This window comes from Geotrypetes seraphini, chromosome 18 (genome assembly GCF_902459505.1).
Source record: "Geotrypetes seraphini chromosome 18, aGeoSer1.1, whole genome shotgun sequence".
NCBI lineage: Eukaryota > Metazoa > Chordata > Amphibia > Gymnophiona > Dermophiidae > Geotrypetes > Geotrypetes seraphini.
This window is the reverse complement of record NC_047101.1, coordinates 8,027,373-8,048,774: the sequence shown is the minus strand read 5'-3', so window position 1 is coordinate 8,048,774 and position 21,402 is coordinate 8,027,373. Positions and strand designations below refer to the sequence as shown.

Here is a 21,402-nt window from a genome sequence, read left to right as displayed (position 1 = left end):
AACCCTAGCCGTGGGTCTCCTTGTGATCGTTGGTTTAAGTCGCTTCACCTTCCATTGCATCAAGACTATATTTACTAAGGCACAGTAAAATATCTCAAAAACCCTAAAAATAAGGCCACCGGTAGAACAAAAGGAATCTCAGCTTGCTCACCCTTAGAGACGAAGACTTTATATCTCAAGTGCCCAAAGCCAGCAACCAGAACATATTATGGTTGCTGGGCTTGTAACAGGGCTATCATTGATAATTGTCTTATTTTCTCCGTGAGCTACAAAATTATTCACACATTGACTAATGCTGTTAGCTATATAATACTTAGCTCAGGTTAAATATTACGCCCGTCTTTCATCCCGACGGAAGATCTCCGTTTCGCTCTAATCCAAATGCCAAGAGCTTCTTCAGGACAATTATCAAGACAATTATCAATGATAGCCCTGTTACAAGCCCAGCAACCATGATATGTTCTGGTTGCTGGCTTTGGACACTTGAGATATAAAGTCTTCGTCTCTAAGGGTGAGCAAGCTGAGATTCCTTTTGTTCTACCGTTGGCCTTTTTTTAGGGTTTTTGAGTAATTATACTATTTATTGATTTGGACAGTAAAATATCTGACAGACTCAACCCTAGCAGCAATACTGTGAGATTACTGCCAGAGAGCCAAAAGAACCAGGAGGACATTGCTCCCATCGAAGTTTTAACTCGCTCCATGAGAGCAAATTTAGCACCCAGACAGTCCACTAGAAGTTTAAAAAAAAACCCTGCCCCCAGTGGCATAGTAAGGAGTAGTGGGTGGGGGGGGATGTGGACTGCCCCAGGCACCATCTTTGTCTCTCCTCCTCTCCGCATACCTCTTTAATTGTTCACCGGCTCAAGCAGCACCTTCTACACGCTGCTCGCGCCAGTGTTGGCTCCCTTATGACATCACTTCCTGGTTGTGGGACCGAGGCGTGACATTAGAAGGGAGCCAACACCAGTATAAGCAACGGGTAGACGATGCCGCTTGCACCGGTGAACATTTCAAGATGTACGCCGGAGGGCGGGGGCGCTCAAGCAGCGGGGAAGAGTTGTCGGGACGCACAAGCAGCAGGGAAGAGTGGGGGCTGGGAAAGAGTGGGAAGGGGGCACGGCTTGGTGATGCCGGGCGCCACCTCCCCAGCGCCAACCTCCCTTGCTACACCACTACCCACCCCCATTGCAAGCTACCATTTATTGACGTTACTAATTAAAGCAACACGTATGAATTTATATGGGAGATCGAACCTTTCTCATCTGGCTTCTTTCCGTAATATGCATTGCCATTTAATGCCTATAATCTATTCTGTATACAACGTACCTGAGCCAGAGGGGTCGACATCGATCTTTTGTGACCTTTATAGACAGTCTGATCTTTAGAATGGTGGAAATTTTCTGCATAAGGGCAAGGGCCAATTTTACTTTGGTCAGTTTCTCTGACCAAAGGCTGGTTTCTTGATTGCACAGATGCACCAGTGCTGGATCTCTCAGTCCACGGTTCATAGTTGTCAAAGGATTCAGGACTTTTTTCTGAAGACTGAAGCAGAGCAGATGCCTCTGCATTTGGGGGGATCCTTTTGCCATTTGAATTAGAGAACCTCTCAGAATGTCTCATTGATGTTGAGGGCCTCTGTATGGGTTTGGCCAAAGGGATTTGTTGTGCATTAGTAGGTTTCAGACTTATCTTTCGTTCTATATACTGAAGCACTGCGTTATGCTGAATTTGTTTCAGCTCCGTCTTTGAAAGCGTTGAGGTTGACCGTGCTTGCTCTCTGTTTTCAAAAGGACTTCTTCTGGATGCCAACAGACCCAAGCCATTATTTTCCTCTGATGTCACTCTTGTATTTTCCAGATTGCTCAAAGAGCTGAGGGTTTGTTGCATGCCCAGCTGGTCCAGCTTCTCCGGTTCAGAGTAGCAGAGCTTCTTTTGCTCTTTGGTTACCCTCTTCCTTCCACCTATTCGAGAAAGCAGTGGCTTCTTTGAATCTTCATGTTTGTTGCTGGTTTCCCATAGGTCATCTGGAGGAATAAATCTGACATCTTCATTTGCAGAGAATGACCGAAAATGTTCAATTGAAGGTCTTTTAGAAGGATTTGGCTTTAATCTTATAGGCAAGCTCATCTGCAGATCTTTTCTCTTGAAGGATGTTTCTCTCAGGACTTTCTTTTGAGCAACTTTGATTTTTTCCCTATAGTCTTTCATAAAACTGTCATCTAGTGAAGAGATAGAGCCCCCCAACATTCTGTCATCATCAGAATGGTTCACAAAGTTTTTATCCGTAAACTGTTGGAACTCTTTAATCTTTGGTGGTGGTGGTTTGGTCTTTTGTATCTCATTGGATTGCTCCATCAAAAGTTGGTTGCTGTTTTGAGTTTTCATTGGTATATTCCCTGAATCTTTTGTGGGTTTGGGGGGATTTTTGCAATTTAAAATGGTAGCCATATTGGTGTGTCTTCCTCCAGCCAGGTGATAAAGCATAGGGGTTGTTTCCTTGCTAATCTTGTCACTGGCTAGTTCACATACAGGAGTATTTTTAGATTTATGGAATTCTTGCTGTGGTGTTTCATGAGGGCCAAGATCTACAAGGACTTCTTGCTTCTGATTCATGTTAAAGTCTCTACTGCTGTCATTAGTTTTCATCTCATAGCTGAAAACACTTGCAAACTGTGATGCCAAGTCATTTTTAGGTCCATCATAAGCAATTTGCTGGGTCTTGCTTCTGAAATCCGATTTTCCATCATTATCTACACCAGTCTTTAAGACTTCTAGACTATGGGGCTGCAATGAACTCTGTCCTTTGGATCGATGGGTCACGGATAACTCTTGCATATCTTTCCTTCTTTCTTCTTCAGAGCTGCGAGACAAAAGTTCACTGCCTGTTTTCCTCCTTGGAGGGCTGCTCTTGGCATCAAACACCAACTCATTTTGAAAAGAACTATTTGAGAATTTTCGGTCCTGTGTCACATCCTCATCTTGTGTGGCATATTTGTCAGACCAGATCCGACGGTGACTGATAGGGAGTGGAACCTCTGGCTCCCTGCTTTCTAGCAGGTGGCCTGGTGGGTCTGCTCCTCTTAAGGATTGTGTGTGTTCATTGGGAGAACAGAGATACTTCTTGTTCTCATGTATATCCTTGACATCACAACTGGTAGGTGGTGGATGAAAGGATTTAGAATTCATTTCTTCAGGAATTCTATAATCCTGAACTGAATCTGGAGCACAATGAAGCTTTTGTGTCTTGGCCACAGAGTCCGATTTGAAACATTCTTGAAGATTAAAGAAAGAGGACCTTGTGAAAATGTGCCGATTACTCTTCCTTTCTTTAGTTTTGGATAAGTCTGATTCGTTAGGCTCATCTGGTGATCTTTCATTTTTTTGTCTGGAATTCCAATATGGTTTGAGCTCAGAAATTACACTTTGGATATTATTATTATGAGGAGGAGGCGATCGTATAGCATTTTGAATTATAGGATCCCAGGAATCAGAGTCCTTTCTTGTACTATCAAAACTTCTGATTACTTTGTAGCTGTCGAGTCTTGTAGGTGGGGATGGAGGAAGTAAAGACTGAGATGGAGACAAAGGTAAAAGTGACTTATGAATAAAATCATGGGTGGGAGCATTTCCATTTTGTCCACAAAAACCAATTCCGTTGGAACTTTTCTGACTTCCAGTGTCCATCAGCTTAGGTTGGCTAGAGTCTTTCAAATCAAAGTCTATTGCACTGGGGTTATAAATAACTTTTATGTATTCAGAGTCCATGTAGGGCAGCTGCTCTGAAGGCAGACCACAGTTTTCATTACAAAACGAGGGTGTATGATAGTCTGGGAAATTAGAACCTCCCGAAAATGAGCTGTAAGCAGAATCCGCTTTGCCAGATAGATTTAGCAGGTGATCAATGGTACTGATGGACTTCATCGGTGAAAGTCCACTACCATAATGAACCGAGTCCAGGGGCTGCAACAGCTCCGTCAGGCTGCCTGCATCTTTCAAGTTCCAACTTTCTAAATCATTGCCAAAAGCAGCCATGATCAGGGACCTGGTTTTGAAGATTCCAGAACTCAAATAAGCTCCAAGTCTTTCTTTTTTCTGGTTACTAGAAAGTACATATTCTTTCATTCATACAGAGGAAAACCTGAAGAAAAAAAAAATCAAGTCAAAATTCTGGTTTAAAGCAGAAACATATTACATACAGTAAAACCTTGGTTTGAGAGCATAATTTGTTCCAGAAGCATGCTTGTAATCCAAAACACTCGTATATCAAAGCAAATTTCCCATAGGAAATAATGGAAACTCACAATTCATTCCACAACTCAAAAACTTTAATACAAAATACTATATGTACTTGTATTGCAAGACTTCGCTCATTTAGAACAGTCACTACACTCTTGCAGCGTCAGAGAGAGAAGAACCATCGGCTCAGTTGTGATGTGTGTGTGATTTGTGTATACTGTATGTACTTGTATTGCAAGACATTGCTTGTATATCAAGTTAAAACTTGTCTTGCAAAACACTCGCAAACCAAGTTACTTGTAATCCAAGGTTTTGCTGTATTTATGGAGTTCATAGTACTCATCTTTGGAAGAACTCATGAGAACCTTCAACAAACGGTTGGCACAACCAAAGCAATACTCTCTCTCTCTGTCCCTAGAGGGCTCAGAATCTAAGATTGTACTTGGGACAATGGATGGTTAAGTGACTTGGCCAGGGTTACACAGAGCTGCAGTGGGAATCAAACCCAGTTCCCCCTGGTGCTCAGCTCACTGCAGTAAATCCAGGCCCCTGTGTCAGAAGACGTATGAGGAGAGGCTGGAAGCTCTGAATATGTATATCCTAGAGGAAATGAGGGACAGGGGGAGATATGATTCAGACATTCAAACACTTGAAAGGTATTAACGTAGAACAAAATATTTTCCAGAGACAGGAAAATGGTAAAAACCAGAGAGCATAATTTGAGGTTCAGGGGTGGTAGACTCAAGCGTAATGTTAACAAATTCTTCTTTATGGAGAGAGTGATTGATGCGTGGAATGCACTCCCAAGGGAGGTGGTGGAGAGGAAAACGGTAACAGAGTTCAAACAAGCATGGGATGAACACGGAGGATCGCTAATCTGAAAATAATGAGTATGTATGGAAGGAATTAAGGCCAGTATTGGGCAGACTTGCATGGTCTGTGTCCCGTTTATGGACATTCAGTTGAGGATGGGCTGGAGAGGGCTTCAATGGTTAGGACGGTTAAGATGGGCTGGAGTGAGCTTTGAGGGAAGACTCCAGTGGACGGAACCTAAGCACACTATGTGCAGGGCTCTGGGTTTCTGGCCCAGAAATATCTAAGAAAAAGGACCATTTAAATTAAATGATTAATTTATGGAGCATGTATGGTGGAGCAGACTGGATGGACCATTCGTGTCTTTATCTGTCGTCATTTACTATGTTACATTAACCATGAACCTAGTCTTCCATTCAAGTCATCTAAGGGTAATTCTAAAACAGGGCACCTGAATCTACAAGACAGGAAGGCAAATAAGCATCTGTGTGTCTTTGCAAAATACTAGCACAAATCCTGCAGAAAGTGCACCTAGACTGAAGGGCTGGACATTATGGGCCAGATTCTCCAAAGGGTGCCTAACTTAATTGGCAAAATCCTCTTAATAGCTGGTGCTATTTTTCCAGGAGCCAGCCAATTTTGGCGCCGTTTACAGAATCCGGGCCATAGCGCTCATTTTTTGGCTCCGATTCTTAGCGTTATTTATGGAATATGGTCCCAAACGTACACGTTTTGCTAAATAAGTAAGACAGGGGTCATTCCTTGTCAAGTGGTCCAGAACTCCCCACTCAACCATCTCCGAAACTGATGAAATTTTTTCAGGAGAGGATAACCAAAGTTTTGGGACATGATCTCAACTAGGTCCCGAGTTAGAGGCCCCTTTAATATATCCACAGATGTTGAGTTGGGACCCTCCTTGAAACTGGACCAGTTGACATGGAAATACCCATAGTTCCATTATAAGACACATTAAATTTCCCTCCCTAGTCCTACCTTCTTTTCTTCCCCTATCACTATTACCTCTCACTGTTCCCTCCCCTCCAAAAAAAAACAACCCCAAACTTTATGCTCTTTCTCTTGGAGGGTAACTCGTCTTTCTTCTCATCCTGTTCAACTATATTTTGACTTTGAGTAAACTTGCACTTAAAAAAGTTCCAGATACCACTTAAAAACTTTTTTATTTCGTGATGCATTCTCTTCTATTTAATTTCTCACTTCTTAATTACTCTTCTATCTAATTTCTCTCTTTTACAAACATTCCATATATTTTATTCCCATCCAACATGTTTTTTCCCAACCCCTCTTTCTCCTTTTTCTACCTACAATGTAACTTTACCCATCCATTCCCTCTCTCCTCACTGTCAAGTCCGTCTTGTTAATGCCTTTAATGTTCACTATATATTATTTAAATTACTTAATATTTCTTCAATTGTTCCTACTCCTATCTGTCATTTTTAAATCTAATGTAAACCGTCCAGATATTTGCTTGATGGTCGGTATATTAAAATCTAATAAACTTGAAACTTGAAACCAGGAAATGTTCAGGGGTCCTATCCAAAATGCAAATCTTTTCTTCAGTGACAAACTGTTCGACGCCGTCTCCTTCTGGAAAGTTAGATTCTTGTGAATACTGACTTCTGGTCCTTTGCACAGAAATGATAGAAAACTTGTTTCTTTCAAAATGGATTAAAAAAAAAAAAGAAAGTATGGCTTCATTCATGCTTCTAGATTTTAACTCAGTTCAGCAGCTGATAATGCCAAAGTCACTTACCTGTTGCTATTTCATAGCCCATCTTCATTCGGTCATCTCACAAAGCCGGTCTGCACATACCAGAGTTAGCATCACATCAATCAATCTGATTATCTCACTGGTATTCGAGACTCCCACGGTAATAAATTGCCCTTATCAGTATCTCTGGCATTTTTCTTGCAGACTTTGTAAATCTAATCTTTGGTGGCATACCAGGGCGCCGTAACATCAGATCTATATTGAAGGCTCGTCTAAGGTTCACATTACTGACGGGACCTGGCTTGCAAATCTCAAAATTTGTTTATTGTGATATTAAGTTAAAATATGTTCGACAGGCATGACTTGCAAATGCAAGGGAACTACTGCAACCATTTTGAAATTATTTCCTTATTTTGGTTTGGGGGGTGTGGGTAGGGTTGGTGAATGTAGGGGTGGGATAGTTGGTACTTGGGGGGGGGACAGGGATTCGGAACCCCTCCCCCCTTCTTTTTGATGACCTTATTTCTTTTCTCTCAGGTTTCTGGTTCTCTTTATTGTATTTGGGTTCTTTGGTGGCTTCCAACCATTTCAAAAACATCTGAAAACTTGGCTCTTTTTCAAAGTTGTAAATTCCGCTCCTCTCCATACTTTTCCGAATCCATATCGTATCTGTTCTCTTTTCTCATTTCTTGTAAACCGTGCCGAGCTCTACCGTTATAGAGAAGATGCGCTATAAAAGCCTAAGGTTTAACCCTTCTTTTACTAAGGTGCGCTAAGTGATTAGCATGTGCTAAACGCTAATAACATAAGCAATGCCTCCGCTGGATCAGACCTGAGGTCCATCGTGCCCAGCAGCCCGCTCACACGGCGGCCCAACAGGTCCAGGACCTGTGCAGTAATCCTCTATCTATACCCTTCTATCCCCTTTTCCAGCAGGAAATTGTCCAATCCTTTCTTGAACCCCAGTACTGTACTCTGCCCTATTACGTCCTCTGGAAGTGCATTCCAGGTGTCCACCACACGCTGGGTAAAGAAGAACTTCCTAGCATTTGTTTTGAATCTGTCCCCTTTCAACTTTTCCGAATGCCCTCTTGTTCTTTTATTTCTTGAAAGTTTGAAGAATCTGTCCCTCTCTACTCTCTCTATGCCCTTCATGATCCTATAAGTCTCTATCATATCCCCTCTAAGTCTCCTCTTCTCCAGGGAAAAGAGACTCAGTTTCTCCAATCTTTCTCTCTCTCTCTCTCTCTCTCTATTTCTCTCTGTCTCCCTTTCTCTCTCTCTTTCTGTCCCTCTCTACTCTCTCTATGCCCCTCATGATCTTATAAGTCTCTATTATATCCCCTCTAAGTCTCCTCTTCTCCAGGGAAAAGAGTCCAGTTCCTCCAATCTTTCTCTTTCTCTCTCTCTCTTTCTCTCTCTCTATTTCTCTCTGTCTCCCTTTCTCTCTCTCTTTCTGTCCCTCTCTACTCTCTCTATGCCCTTCATGATCTTGTAGGTCTCTATCATATCCCCTCTAACTCTCCTCTTCTCCAGGGAAAAGAGTCCCAGTTTCTCCAATCTTTCTCTCTCTCTCTCTCTCTATTTCTCTCTGTCTCCCTTTCTCTCTCTCTTTCTGTCCCTCTCTACTCTCTCTATGCCCCTCATGATCTTATAAGTCTCTATCATATCCCCTCTAAGTCTCCTCTTCTCCAGGGAAAAGAGTCCAGTTCCTCCAATCTTTCTCTTTCTCTCTCTCTCTTTCTCTCTCTCTCTCTCTATTTCTCTCTGTCTCCCTTTCTCTCTCTCTTTCTGTCCCTCTCTACTCTCTCTATGCCCTTCATGATCTTGTAGGTCTCTATCATATCCCCTCTAACTCTCCTCTTCTCCAGGGAAAAGAGTCCCAGTTTCTCCAATCTTTCTCTCTCTCTCTCTCTCTTTCTCTCTATTTCTCTCTGTCTCCCTTTCTCTCTTTCTTTCTGTCCCTCTCTACTCTCTCTATGCCCTTCATGATCTTGTAAGTCTCTATCATATCCCCTCTAAGTCTCCTCTTCTCCAGGGAAAAGAGTCCCAGTTTCTCCAATCTCTAAGCGTATGAAAGGTTTTCCATCTCCTTTATCAGGCATGTCGCTCTCCTCTGAACCCTCTCGAGTAACGCCATGTCCTTCTTAAGGTACGGCGACCAATATTGGACGCAGTATTCCAGATGCGGGCGCACCATCGCCCGATACAACGGCAGGATAACTTCTTTCGTCCTGGTTGTTATACCATAGACCGGGGGTCGGCAACCCGCGGCTCCAGAGCCGCATGCGGCTCTTTTCCACCTTTGCTGCGGCTCCGGTAGTGTGTCACGCAGGAATGCAGCTTACAAGTCCGGCGTCGCGGCGGGAAATAGCCATGCTGAGCAGTGAGCTCAGCACACACAGATGAAAGCCTTGCTTGCTGATTGGTCCGGCGGCCCCGCCCCGCCGTGCCGCCGGACCAATCAGCAAGCAAGGCTTTCATCTGTGTAGTGCTGAGCTCACTGCTCAGCATGGCTATTTCCCGCCGCGACGCCGGACTTGTAAGGTGCACGCTGAAAAAGAAATCCTGGCCGGGGTCGGTGTCATGCTCCGGAGATCTACAGCCTTCCTATCTCCCTCTCCCTGCTTCCGGCCACATCCCCTGCTCCGCGGCTCTCTTCGGCAACTCAGCAGCAGCGATCGACACAAGCTTCTGACGTCGGGGCCTACCCTCTGCGAGTCCCGCTTGTTTCAACTTCCTTTTTCCACAAAGGCGGGACTCGTAGAGGGAAGGCCTCGATGTCGGCAGCTTGTCTTGATCACCGCTGCTGACGAGTTGCTGAAGAGAGCCGCGGAGCAGGGGGGGTGTTGCCAGGTGCAGGTAGAAGGGAGAGGGCCAGATGCAGGACTCGTGGGTGAGGGAGGGGAAGAGAGAGAGAAAGAGAGAGGGGAGGGAAACAAAAGGAAATCTTTCATACTGGGCTGGGCCGGAGTGGAGGGAGGGTGGAAAGATTCTAGCTACAGGGTGCAGTAACAAAGGAAAAGGGGGGGAAAGCTGAAAATGGAGATAGTGACACAAAGAAGAGAAAGGGTAAGCAGGACCTACTGAATAAGGATAGAGATACAGAGGGGACATGAAGAGGAGGTGAAATAGAGACATAGAAGTAATACTGAAAAAGTGTGTGTGTGGGGGGGAGATAAAGACATTGAAAGGGCAAATGGTGAACATGGGGTAAAGACAAGGACAGAGACAAATGAAGATTCTGAAAAAGTGGTGAGATAGGGATATAGGTGAGATGGACACAAAGAAGGGGGATGCTGGAAAATAGGTGGAATGGTAATTCTGACAGACACAGAAGGGAAATGCTGGATCAAGGAGAGATGGGGCTCAGGCTGGATGGAATGAGGAGAAATGCCTTGTTGGCCCGGAACTTCCTCTCCTACATCAGAATTGACGTCAGGGAGCGGAATGCTGGTCAGCGCAACACTTCTGCAGGGAAAGCTTGGGACGGCGGTGGCTTGGGGGCTGTTCCCCGATTGCGGTGGCAGCAAACCGAGTGGCTTGGGGGACGGCACGGAGACAGAAAGAAGGGGGAACAGGAAGACAGAAAGAAAAAGTTGGGGGAGAGAATGAGGTCTGGAGGAGAGGAAACATACAGGAGGCTGAAAGAAAGGAAGAAAGATTGGATACACAGTCAGAAGAAGAAAGTACAACCAGAGACTCATGAAATCACCAAATAGCAAAGGTAGGAAAATGATTTTATTTTCAATTTAGTGATCCTGTATATAGCATTAAGATAAGAAACAATATATGCAGTGTTAGATTTGTTTTATATTGCGGCTCCAAGTTTTTTTTTCTTTTCGAAAACGGGTCCAAGTGGCTCTTTATGTCTTAAAGGTTGCAGACCCCTGCCATAGACTAACATACACGCATTAGCGTTTAGCATGTAATAAATCAGTTAGCGCACCTTAGTAAAAGACTTTAGTTTATTTGCCTTGGGTTGTCTCTTTCTTCTAACCCTTGGGGCGGAGGGTGGTTCTTCTTCAGGGACATAAGAGTTCAGGTCCCTGATGGGGTTGATAGAGTTTTCGCATATCAGGGGTTTGGGAGGGCGGGGGGGACAGAAGTGCTCTTAGTATGACATCAAACTACGAGGGCTCTTTCATCACATTGGCATTGTTGCTTCCTGGTATCTTGTGGTTTGGGATGTTATTTGGCTTTGTCGTCATTTACTATTTTTTGTTATACCATCAATAAAATCGTTTATACATATAAATGATTTCAAGAGAACAAACACAAGAAAACTATCACTACAACAGAGTGGCTAGAGCAGTGGGTTAAGAACCTCTTGTGACCTTGGGCAAGTCACTGAACTCTCCATTGGCTCTGTGATCAGAATGCATTCAGCTTTGGTGCCCGATGCACAAAGGAGTTTTATGCCCAGACCAGCTCTGTGTAAGGCCTTGCGATAGGCACCAGCGCACGGCGTATTTTCAATGCAGAGACATGCACCGAAGAGACCGACTGAGCCCAATGGTTGGACAGAAGAGGTGAAGAGATCCCACAACTTTCTTCTAGCTTTGTAGCAGAGAGTGATCTTAAGAAGCGCTAGGGTTACCAGACATTTGGATTTTCTGGGTTTTGAAAAGCTAGTGAGATCGGGCCTGGGGCTGGAGTGCATCTGCGCATGCGTGGATGCACTCCAGCCCCAGACCGAAGAGACGCGATTTGTGTGGGGCTGAGTTTGTGGGGGCAGATCGTGGCAGACCCAGGGTCAGAACTGGGCAGAACAGGGAAAATCTGGTAACCCTAGGTCAGACATGGGCAAACTACGGCCCTCAAGCCATATCCGGCCCATTTAGTTTTTTTTAATCCAGCCCATCGACCGCGAGCCCTACATACCTCCCTCCAGAGCAGCATCGAGCTGGAAGCACTCTAAACAGGCTGCTTCGTGGCCTTCTCTAGTTGGGGGTCTTCCATGTGCCCCCCCCCAAAAAAAAAAAAAATAGCCATTCTACCACAGTGCAACCATAATTCAAGCACTAGAATGGAACAATTCACAGGCATAAAAAGTCTTCTTGGTTGGGCACGGCATCAGATCTAATTTTATGATGTCCAGTCCAAAGAAAATGCATTATTTAACTGCAGTGAATAATACATGTCCTGGCTACCTCACTCTAGATGTTCACACTGAATGACTGGTTAGAAAAGGCTTCTCGACATTATGGAAACTAAGAACCATCAGAAAGTACTTCGATGCAGCATCATTCTGCTTACTGGTGCAATCTTCCATTTTAAGCCTGTTCGACTATTGCAACATCATTTATCTAGGGTCTTTCAAGAAAACCATCCAAAGACTCCAAATCATACAAAATTCGGCAGTTCGACCGATTTTTGGTATAAAAAAATGGGAACATATAACCCCCTACTACCAAAAACTTCACTGGCTGCCCCTAGAAGCAAGAGTGTTTGTTCAAATTTGTCTGTCTGTGTTTCAAATCCATTCAAGGTTTGGCCCCCATATACCTGGTTTTACCACTTCAACTTGGACTGTTCCACCAGGCCTACACGCAGAGTGCATATGTTCAGCCAATTCAAGAGATACCTGGGCTCTTGCTTTTCAGGCAGACCAACAGATCGGTTGGCTGGGTAACATCATTAAGCACGCCTCATCCTACCTTAGCTTTAGAAAACTAGTTAAAACAAACCTGTTCAACCGATTTGTAACCAAGAACTCTTAATGCCTTACCATGTACGCTTCCTACATGTACTCAATGCCTCTACACTGTGTCTATCACTCTGACTTTCTCCCACTCAACTTGTATCCGCCCTCTCCACATGTACTCCACGACTTCATTGTAATTATTTTCGCCGATTGTCCAGCTCTTCTTGTTGTAAACCGCCTCGAACTACCATGGCTTTGGCGGTATATAAGAATAAAATTATTATTATTATTATTACTACAACGCATGGCAACTTGGCAAAACTGGTAATGCAAGCATGCGTGAAGAAATAGAACGGCAAACATTGCGTGGCAGGCGTGGCATGAGAGATTGAAGCATGGCAGACATAATATGGTAAATATGGCATCTGGCACAGCAAAGGTGAGTGGTATTCCCCTCCCCCACCTCCCTCCCTTCCCCCATACCTCTATCATTTTTCCGGCGTGAGCAGCACCACGAACTTGCTGCCTGCATTGTGTCTGCGCTCCCTCTGACGTCACTTCCTAGGTGCGTGGTACCCGCCCCCCCTTTTACTGCCTACGCACAGTCGTACTATCATAGACTGAATGGGTCAGCGTAGTTTACATGCTCCTCGCTCCAGTCATTGGCCAAAAAACCCGTTTCATTTTACTCATACCATAAATAATTTCACTATTTTAACTTATTCTAAACAGGTTCATAAGTTATTTAAAAGTTTTTTTCTTTTTTGATTTTTTTAAATTTTTCTTCTTCAAGTTTCAAGTTTTATTTAAATTTGATGGTTCGCTTAATATTTCTTCCTTCCCCTGCTTTTCACTTAGCCAATTCTATTCTCATGCACTACTCCGTACAACTGAAAAAGGTGACTCAAATCTTACTTAACTTAAAACCGTGCTTGATCTTAGGAACTGCCGACGCGGCCAACGTTTCGCGGAGTTACATTCATGTCCGCTGCTTCAGGGCCAAACTTTCAGGCATTCCAAGCTACTGCATCTGAGGTAGCTGCCACCTGCCCCGTCTCCTCCGACACGACCTCTCTCCCTTCTCTGAAAGAGTGGTAGAGCGACCGATATGGTGTGTAATTTTGACAATATAAACCACTCGGGTTTGCTTATTTAGGGTATAGTATAGTAGGACAAAGATGGCGAATAGTATGACAGAATGTGGAAGAACATGGCTTGGGTCAATTGGGGTCATAAAATAGGGCTTTCCCTCCCCCTCCCAATTGTTGACTATTTGGTGATACGCAAATATTAGCATTATTGCACAGCCACTGAAAAAAAATTAACATGGCCGCACTTACCACCTCCCGCATTATGGAGGCATTAAGCAATTAGCATTCTGTTAACGTCAGCTTATTGGCTGAATAGAGCTTCCACACCTATTCTCTACCCACGACACATCCCCTCCTAAAATAAATAAATAAATACCATACACAGCGCACACCAAGGGCAAGGCTGACCCAGAACACCAACGCACTTTCCTACGCAAGGCCTAGCGCTCAACACGGCTTTAAAAGGGCACCTCTAGGTTCTATCAGAGCTTCCCAAACTGTTAGTCAGGACTTCAAATGGGGTCACGACCATTTCGGTGGGCTTTTCCTAAAGTGCACCATTACCCTGCGCCTTCAGAGGGTCACCCAATTTTGTTTGGCCTCAGTCATGGGGTCAGAGAAAGACTGGGAAGCCCCGGCCTATAAATCTCTGACCCACGAAGTTAAGAGGAAACAGAAAGCCTGCTTGTTTTCTTTCTTAGGAGGTGATTGCATCATCTTGGACGGCCTGCAGCAATTTGGCAATAAAATAGCATTGTTCATTATATTGTTTAGACAGTCTGGAATTAGTTTGGGAAAGTATTAAGTTATGTGGTGGAGATGATCAGCGATCAAAACTATATGAGCAAGGTTACCGTGGAGAAGAAAGAAATATCGATACGGCCCAGTGTAGCTTGAAGCTTGGATGTCATCTTTCTCGGACTATTAGTAAAGATAGTTTTATGCCTACATTCCAGATGTTTTGGGTTAATTCAAATAGGGGAAGAGCATGTAGCTCTCAAGACTAAAGCCGTTCTTTCAAAAACATAGGTCCTTCCAGGAAAATCAAGCAAAGCCACCAAACTAGTTTCTAATATTTGTCCGATGAAAGTAATTAAACACGCTACTGTATTTGGTTGTGAGAAAATAGAAGATCTTGAACCATAATAAGTATAGAACAGCCGTGGGCCATGCCAGACCTCGAGGGCCGGAATCCAATCGGGTTTTTAGGATTTCCCCAATGAATATGCATGAGCTCTATTTGCATGCACTGCTTTCAATGCTTATTCATTGGGGAAATCCTGAAAACCCGATTGGATTCCGGCCCTCGAGGACCGGAGTTGCCCATGTCTGGTATAGACACACATGCTGAAATTTGAGTGGAGGGCCACGGGTTTAACGACTCTGCTTCATTGCCCTGCTCTACGGCAGAGGGTTTCTCCTCCCTCTTCAAGTTTATGTAAGGAAGGAGTAGCCTAGTGCAGTGATTCCCAACCCTGTCCTGGAGGAACACCAGGCCAATCGGGTTTTCAGGCTAGCCCTAATGAATATGCATGAGAGAGATTTGCATATGATGGAAGCGATAGGCATGCAAATTTGCTTCATGCATATTCATTAGGGCTAGCCTGAAAACCCAATTGGCCTGGTGTTCCTCCAGGACAGGGTTGGGAATCACTGGCCTAGTGGTTGAAGTTCAGTCTCAGCCCCCTGAGGTAGTGGGTTAAAATCCCACACTGTTCCTTGTGACCTGGGCAAGTCAGTCAATTCTCCATTGCCCCAGGTATGTTAGATAAATTGTGAGCCTACCAGCACAGATAGGGAAAATGATTGTAAACCGCTTAAATTACCCGATAGGTGGTATATAAATACCTAAATAAATAAATTTAATTATTGATATACTTTTTTTTTTTTGCTTGTGCAGATGAGGACAGAGCTTTCAGGAATGGGGCAGGGACAGGAAAAGAACTCGCCAGGACAGGAAAATTAGTATCTGCGGGGACGGGGAAAAATATATCCCCTGTGTCATTCTTTAATTTGAAGGTATGAATGGATCACTCTTCGCATGCTCCTGTACCGTACTGAAAAATATTTTTATAAAACAGCATAATAATAAAACTGGACAGTCAGGATGGCAATTTTTATGGCTGGATTAGCTCATGTGCCCAGACTTTGCCACACGGTACTTCAAGGTTTTGCTCTTAGATCTTGGACATCCAACACAACGTACAATCTAGTTTCCCATGTGTCGCCAAAATGCAATTTCCATAACAGCTTCCCTTGCAGCCTTTTTTCTTGTTTGCAGTAAAATCTGCTCAGGCAACAAGACAAATGTAATAGGGTTAAAAATTAGCAAATTTAACTGAGCAAAAGACACTGGCACTGTGCCCTGCAATACCACTTTGCTGTACTTCTGGCATCTTGTAACTGGCCCATCTACTCCCGAACATCCAGGTATGACACACTGTCTTATATATATATATATATATATATATATATATATATATATATATATATATATATATATATATATATATATATATATATGAATTCAACTTTCTAACTGACCGCACATGTGCAGTTAAGGTCCGTCTTTCACCACAGATCAAGCCCCGTTTGCATAAGAGATGTTCACTTTTGGTGGTAGCAGCTGGACATGAAAAAGTCCCCTAGTTAGCCCCCCCCCCAAAAAAAAAAAAAAAAATCCTAGCCTGGTGCTGATCTGCGTGTATTTAACATGGGAAAGGAATGTGTTTGATAAGAGCAGGTAACACAAATCAAATACTGTTAGCTGCTTACGAACAATATGCCATGTACATGGTCATGAGTGGCCTATTCCTTATCGAGGGACAAACACAGAAGGCAAACAATGCCCACATTTTCCAAATTCCAGGCGGGTGCAAAGTCCACAGCAGCAGCTTCCTGTCCACCGAGAAGCTTAAAGCAGCGTCGAAATATGAAGTTTCTGCTATGAAATGCAACAAACTCACTCGGGACATCGCCGATAGTTACCAGTACTCCAGACACTCATTGTACTGGGTGGGGAGCAAGAACCAGATTCTGGACATCTAGAAACGGATCTGGATGTCCACGATCAAAATCTAGGCAGGGGGTCTACAGCATCTATTTTTGCCTGGATTAATTTATAGAATCGCAAAATTCAGATATTTCCTTGATTTATAAGCAAGCTAATGACGGACAATATGCAGATTTGAGCTCTCATGTAAGAATTCTCTCTACTCAGGATTATTAGTAGTTAATAAAATAAAACTGAGTGGTTTTATTATAGTGTCCACTTTTCCAAGATATTCCCCACCTAACAATAGGCCTTGGATTACAAGAACCTACAGAGATATATTTTCAGAGGAGTGAAAACATATTATTCAGCATTAGGACCCACAATCCACTTAATCGAGGTTAGCCTAACTAAGGTTTGGGGGAAATATTGCACATTTAGAAGCTCTTCACTCAGTGTTTATTTATTTATTTATTTAGCCCGTCCTCCCAAAGGAGCCCAGAATGGGTTACTGTAAAATATTTCCCAGAAGCCTTAGCAAGGTAAACTTAGCCTAGGTGAATTGTGGGTAGGCTTCCTACAGTGCTGTGCAATACTCAAGATATACAACATGGTCCATGAAATAAATCCTTATTACCATCTGTCATAAGAACTTCAGTAATCCAGTCCTGGCTTTATCCTATTGCATGCATGGATAGCCCCTAGCAAATTTACAAGTATTTTCTTCAGCATGCCAGCAAGTTTTTTTCCTGTCTTTGCCCCATTCCCGAAAGCTCTCTCCTCATCTGCAGAAGCCTCAAACGCTTTAAAATCCTAAGTAGCAACATTCTAGAGCTCAGATTGTGATGTCATAATGCCTCATTCCACCAATGCCTAAGCTCCGACCTCACCTGCACAAGCCTCAAACGCTTTAAAATCCTAAGTAGCAACATTCTAGAGCTCAGATTGTGATGTCATAATGCCTCATTCCACCAATGCCTAAGCTCCTCCTCATCTTCGCAAGCCTCAAACACTTTAAAATCCTAAGTAGCAACATTCTAGAGCTCAGATTGTGATGTCATAATGCCTCATTCCACCAATGCCTGAGCTCCGTCCTCATCTGTACAAGCCTCAAACACTTTCAAATCCTAAGTAGCAACATTCTAGAGCTCAGATTGTGATGTCATAATGCCTCATTCCACCAATGCCTAAGCTCCGACCTCACCTGCACAAGCCTCAAACGCTTTAAAATCCTAAGTAGCAACATTCTAGAGCTCAGATTGTGATGTCATAATGCCTCATTCCACCAATGCCTAAGCTCCTCCTCATCTTCGCAAGCCTCAAACACTTTAAAATCCTAAGTAGCAACATTCTAGAGCTCAGATTGTGATGTCATAATGCCTCATTCCACCAATGCCTAAGCTCCTCCTCATCTTCGCAAGCCTCAAACACTTTAAAATCCTAAGTAGCAACATTCTAGAGCTCAGATTGTGATGTCATAATGCCTCATTCCACCAATGCCTAAGCTCCTTCCTCATCTGCACAAGCCTCAAACCGCTTGTATTCATTTTCATTGTAAGCTATTGTCATTCACCTCGAGATGGTTATCAAAACGCAAACCAACAAATCTGCTAATAAACTAGAAACTCTGTGTAATTCAAAGCATAATTGGGTAAGTTAATGGCTTCCTGTATCAGGATTTCCGCAAGATGAAAGAGCTGCTTATAGCATAGTCCCTTGCAAGACTCCAGGAAAGCAGAGTTTGTTGGTCGCGTAAGTGTATGTCAACTCATCTGCTTTCAGAATATTCATAATGAATAAATATGCATGAGATATGTTAACTATTTAGTGTTTGCAGTTAATCTCTCTTATAACATAACATAAAAATCAACATATTACATTACATTACATTAGTGATTTATATTCCGCTTGTGACTTGCAGTTCTAAGCGGATTACAGATTAGAGGTCTGGACGATTCCAGGAGCATTATAGTACAAAGTGGCTAGTTACAATTGTTAGTCTGGACATTTCCAGGAGAAATTGAAAGTAAAGAGAAAGTATATACAAGGTTACTGTGATGAGTAATAGTACAATCGTGATGCTGTAGAGAGTTATACAATGTTGAAGGTGTTGCTGTGGTGGTGGTGGTGGTGTTCATAAGAGTATTTTCTTGTGCTATAGTGAGTATTTTCTTGTGCTATGGTGAGGATGAGATGATGGGAAATGTTTTTTTGAAAAGATGAGTTTTGATTTCTTTTCAGAATACTTTAATGTCTGTTATTTTAATCAGTAGATTGGAGATGGTAGTGTCAATCTTCGCTGCCTGTGTCGCCAGAAGTCTGTCGTATGTTTTCTTGCGTCGGGTGCCATTGAGTGGGGGGTAGTTGAATAGGCTCTGGGTTCTCCTTGTTCTGGGTGTGAGGTTACGGAATAGTCGGTTGTTTAGGTAGCTGGGTGCTGTTCCATGGGTTACTTTATATAGTAGACAGTAGAATTTGAACTGGGATCTTGCTTTTATCGGAAGCCAGTGTGAGTCTAGGTATGCGTTGGTGATGTGTTCATATTTTCCGAGGGAGTAGATGAGTCTGAGGGCCGTGTTTTGAACGGTCTGTAGTTGTTTTATCATATAGTTTGGGCATGATAGGTAGAGGCTGTTGCAGTAGTCTACAATACTTAGTACAAGGGATTGTACTAAAATCTTGAATTGATCTTTATTGAAGAATTTTCTTATTTTTCTTAGGTTTCGCATTGTAAAGAATGCTTTTTGGATGGTTTTGTGGATTTGAGTCTGCATTGTGCAATTTCTGTCTAGTTGTATTCCCAGAATCTTAAGTGTGCTTTGCATTGGGTATTTGATTGTGTTTAATTCTAGTTCTGTGAGGGATGGGTTTTTTTCCTTCTCTAGTAGTAGGAATTTGGTTTTATCCGAGTTTAGTTTCAGCTTAAAGTTTGACATCCATTTTTCTACCGTTTCCATTGTTATTTTCAGGCGTTCTGTGGCTGAGGGGTTTTGAATGTCAAAGGGTAGGAGGATAGTTATGTCATCCGCGTAGCTGAAAGATACTGTGTTTAGGGCATCTAGGGTAGTGCCAAGGGATGCTATGAAGAGGTTGAATAGTATGGGCGACAGCGGTGATCCTTGAGGGACTCCACATGGGTTTGACCAGGGGTCGGACAGTTGGTCTTTTGACTTGACTCTGTATGTTCGAGTTTTTAGGAAGCCTTGGAACCAGTTGTGAACATTACCTGAGATTCCTATTGCGTCTAGTATTTGGAGTAGTGTGGTATGGTCTACTAGGTCGAATGCAGCTGAAAGATCGAGTTGGATGAGGAGTAGCTTGTTTCCTTTGCTGAGGTGTTGTCGGACTATGTCTAGTAGTGATACCAATAGGGTTTCTGTGCTATGGTTAGTTCTGAATCCGGATTGTGATGGATGCAGTATGTGGTGGACTTCAAGGTAATTGGTGAGATGTTGTGCGACAAGTCCTTCTGTTAGTTTGATGTATAGTGGGATAGAGGCGATTGGTCTATAGTTTGTAGGGTTGTCTATCGGACCTTTGGGATCTTTCAGGATAGGAGTAATTATGATTTCGCCTAGTTCCGGTGGGAAATGACCTTCCCTTAGTGTGGTTTGTAGCCATAGTGTGAGGCTCGCTTTAAATTTAGTGGAAGCTGTAGCTAGTAAGTATGGGGGACAGTTGTTCAGGTCACATGAAGATTTGCTGTATTTTTTATAAAGCCTGTCCAGGTCTGACCATTGTATCATTGGGAAGTTTGTCCAGATCCTATCTGCTGAGATTGCTTCATCTGTTGTGGGATTAATTCGTATCTCGTCTGTGTTGATTCGTGAATTGTTGAATGTGGATCTGATTGTGATGATTTTGTGTTTGAAACATTCCGCTAATTGGGTAGCTGTTGGAGAGTGGTTTCCTTGGGTGGCGAGGAAAGGTTTGGTATCAGTGAGATTTCTTACGATTTCAAATAGTTTTCTTGTGTCTGGTTTTTCGATGCCGATGAGTTTGGAATGAGGATCTATGCAGTTTACAAAAAATTAGTCTAAGTCACAAATGAAAATCTGAAGAAATTAATTACCCAGCAATCTAGAGACCAAATAAGTCTTCTAAAGCCCAAATATGACATGGGTAGAAAGAATCGATATTTAAAATCTTTATCCCAGAGGGCAGCCTGGTAAGACATCTGTTCGTGATATCTTTTAAACTTAAATCCCTTCACTGAAGGGTAAACGAAAAGAGCACGAGCTTTGCGGGAGGTTTTTTTTTTTAGAATTAAAGACTGAGAATACCTCCAACAGGTATGAGGATGCTTGACCAGTTATGATTCTGTAATAAATGCAGCCAAATTTGAAAATGATTCGGGGCCTCCATAGGTAGAACCAAATTACAATTACTAGGGAAGTATCCACAAACTATTGTACAACCAAATTTACTTCCCAATAACTTTATAGAAAGCACAAAATGCTAATTCAACAAATTAGCTATTTCTAATGCCGTGCCTCAGAGACCGAGTCATCAAGCAAGATATTTATGCTCTTCTTCAGTCGGGATCTCAATCACTGGCAACTGGCATGTGCTAGCAGCACTAAATCATTTTTTATCACTTTTATTTTTGAATCGTTTTTGTTTTGTTTCTAGTATATTTTTGTAATTAAAATCTTAGAAATATTCTGAAAAAATTGACCATTTAATATGATAGTGCACTGACAGTGCTGACAGAAACTTCAGATAAGTGCTTTTTGAATTTATGCACTATCATATTAAATGGTCAATTTTTTCAGAATATTTCTAAGATTTTAATTACAAAAATATACTAGAAACAAAACAAAAACGATTTAAAAATAAAAGTGATAAAAATTTATTTAGTGCTGCTAGCACATGCCAGTTGCTAGTGATT

At 42.7% G+C, this 21,402-nt stretch overlaps 1 protein-coding gene across 2 annotated transcripts in view; it reads right to left on the bottom strand.

Annotated features, from left to right (window-relative positions):
- The window catches only part of SHROOM1 (shroom family member 1), a 63,724-nt gene that overhangs the window by 21,371 nt on the left and 20,951 nt on the right, over positions 1-21,402 (bottom strand). For both annotated transcript variants that reach the window (XM_033927217.1, XM_033927216.1), the window contains one exon: positions 1,330-4,141. In XM_033927217.1, the coding sequence (XP_033783108.1) occupies positions 1,330-4,125 (2,796 nt within the window). In that variant the 5' untranslated portion in view covers positions 4,126-4,141. The remainder of the gene's footprint in view (positions 1-1,329; positions 4,142-21,402) is intronic.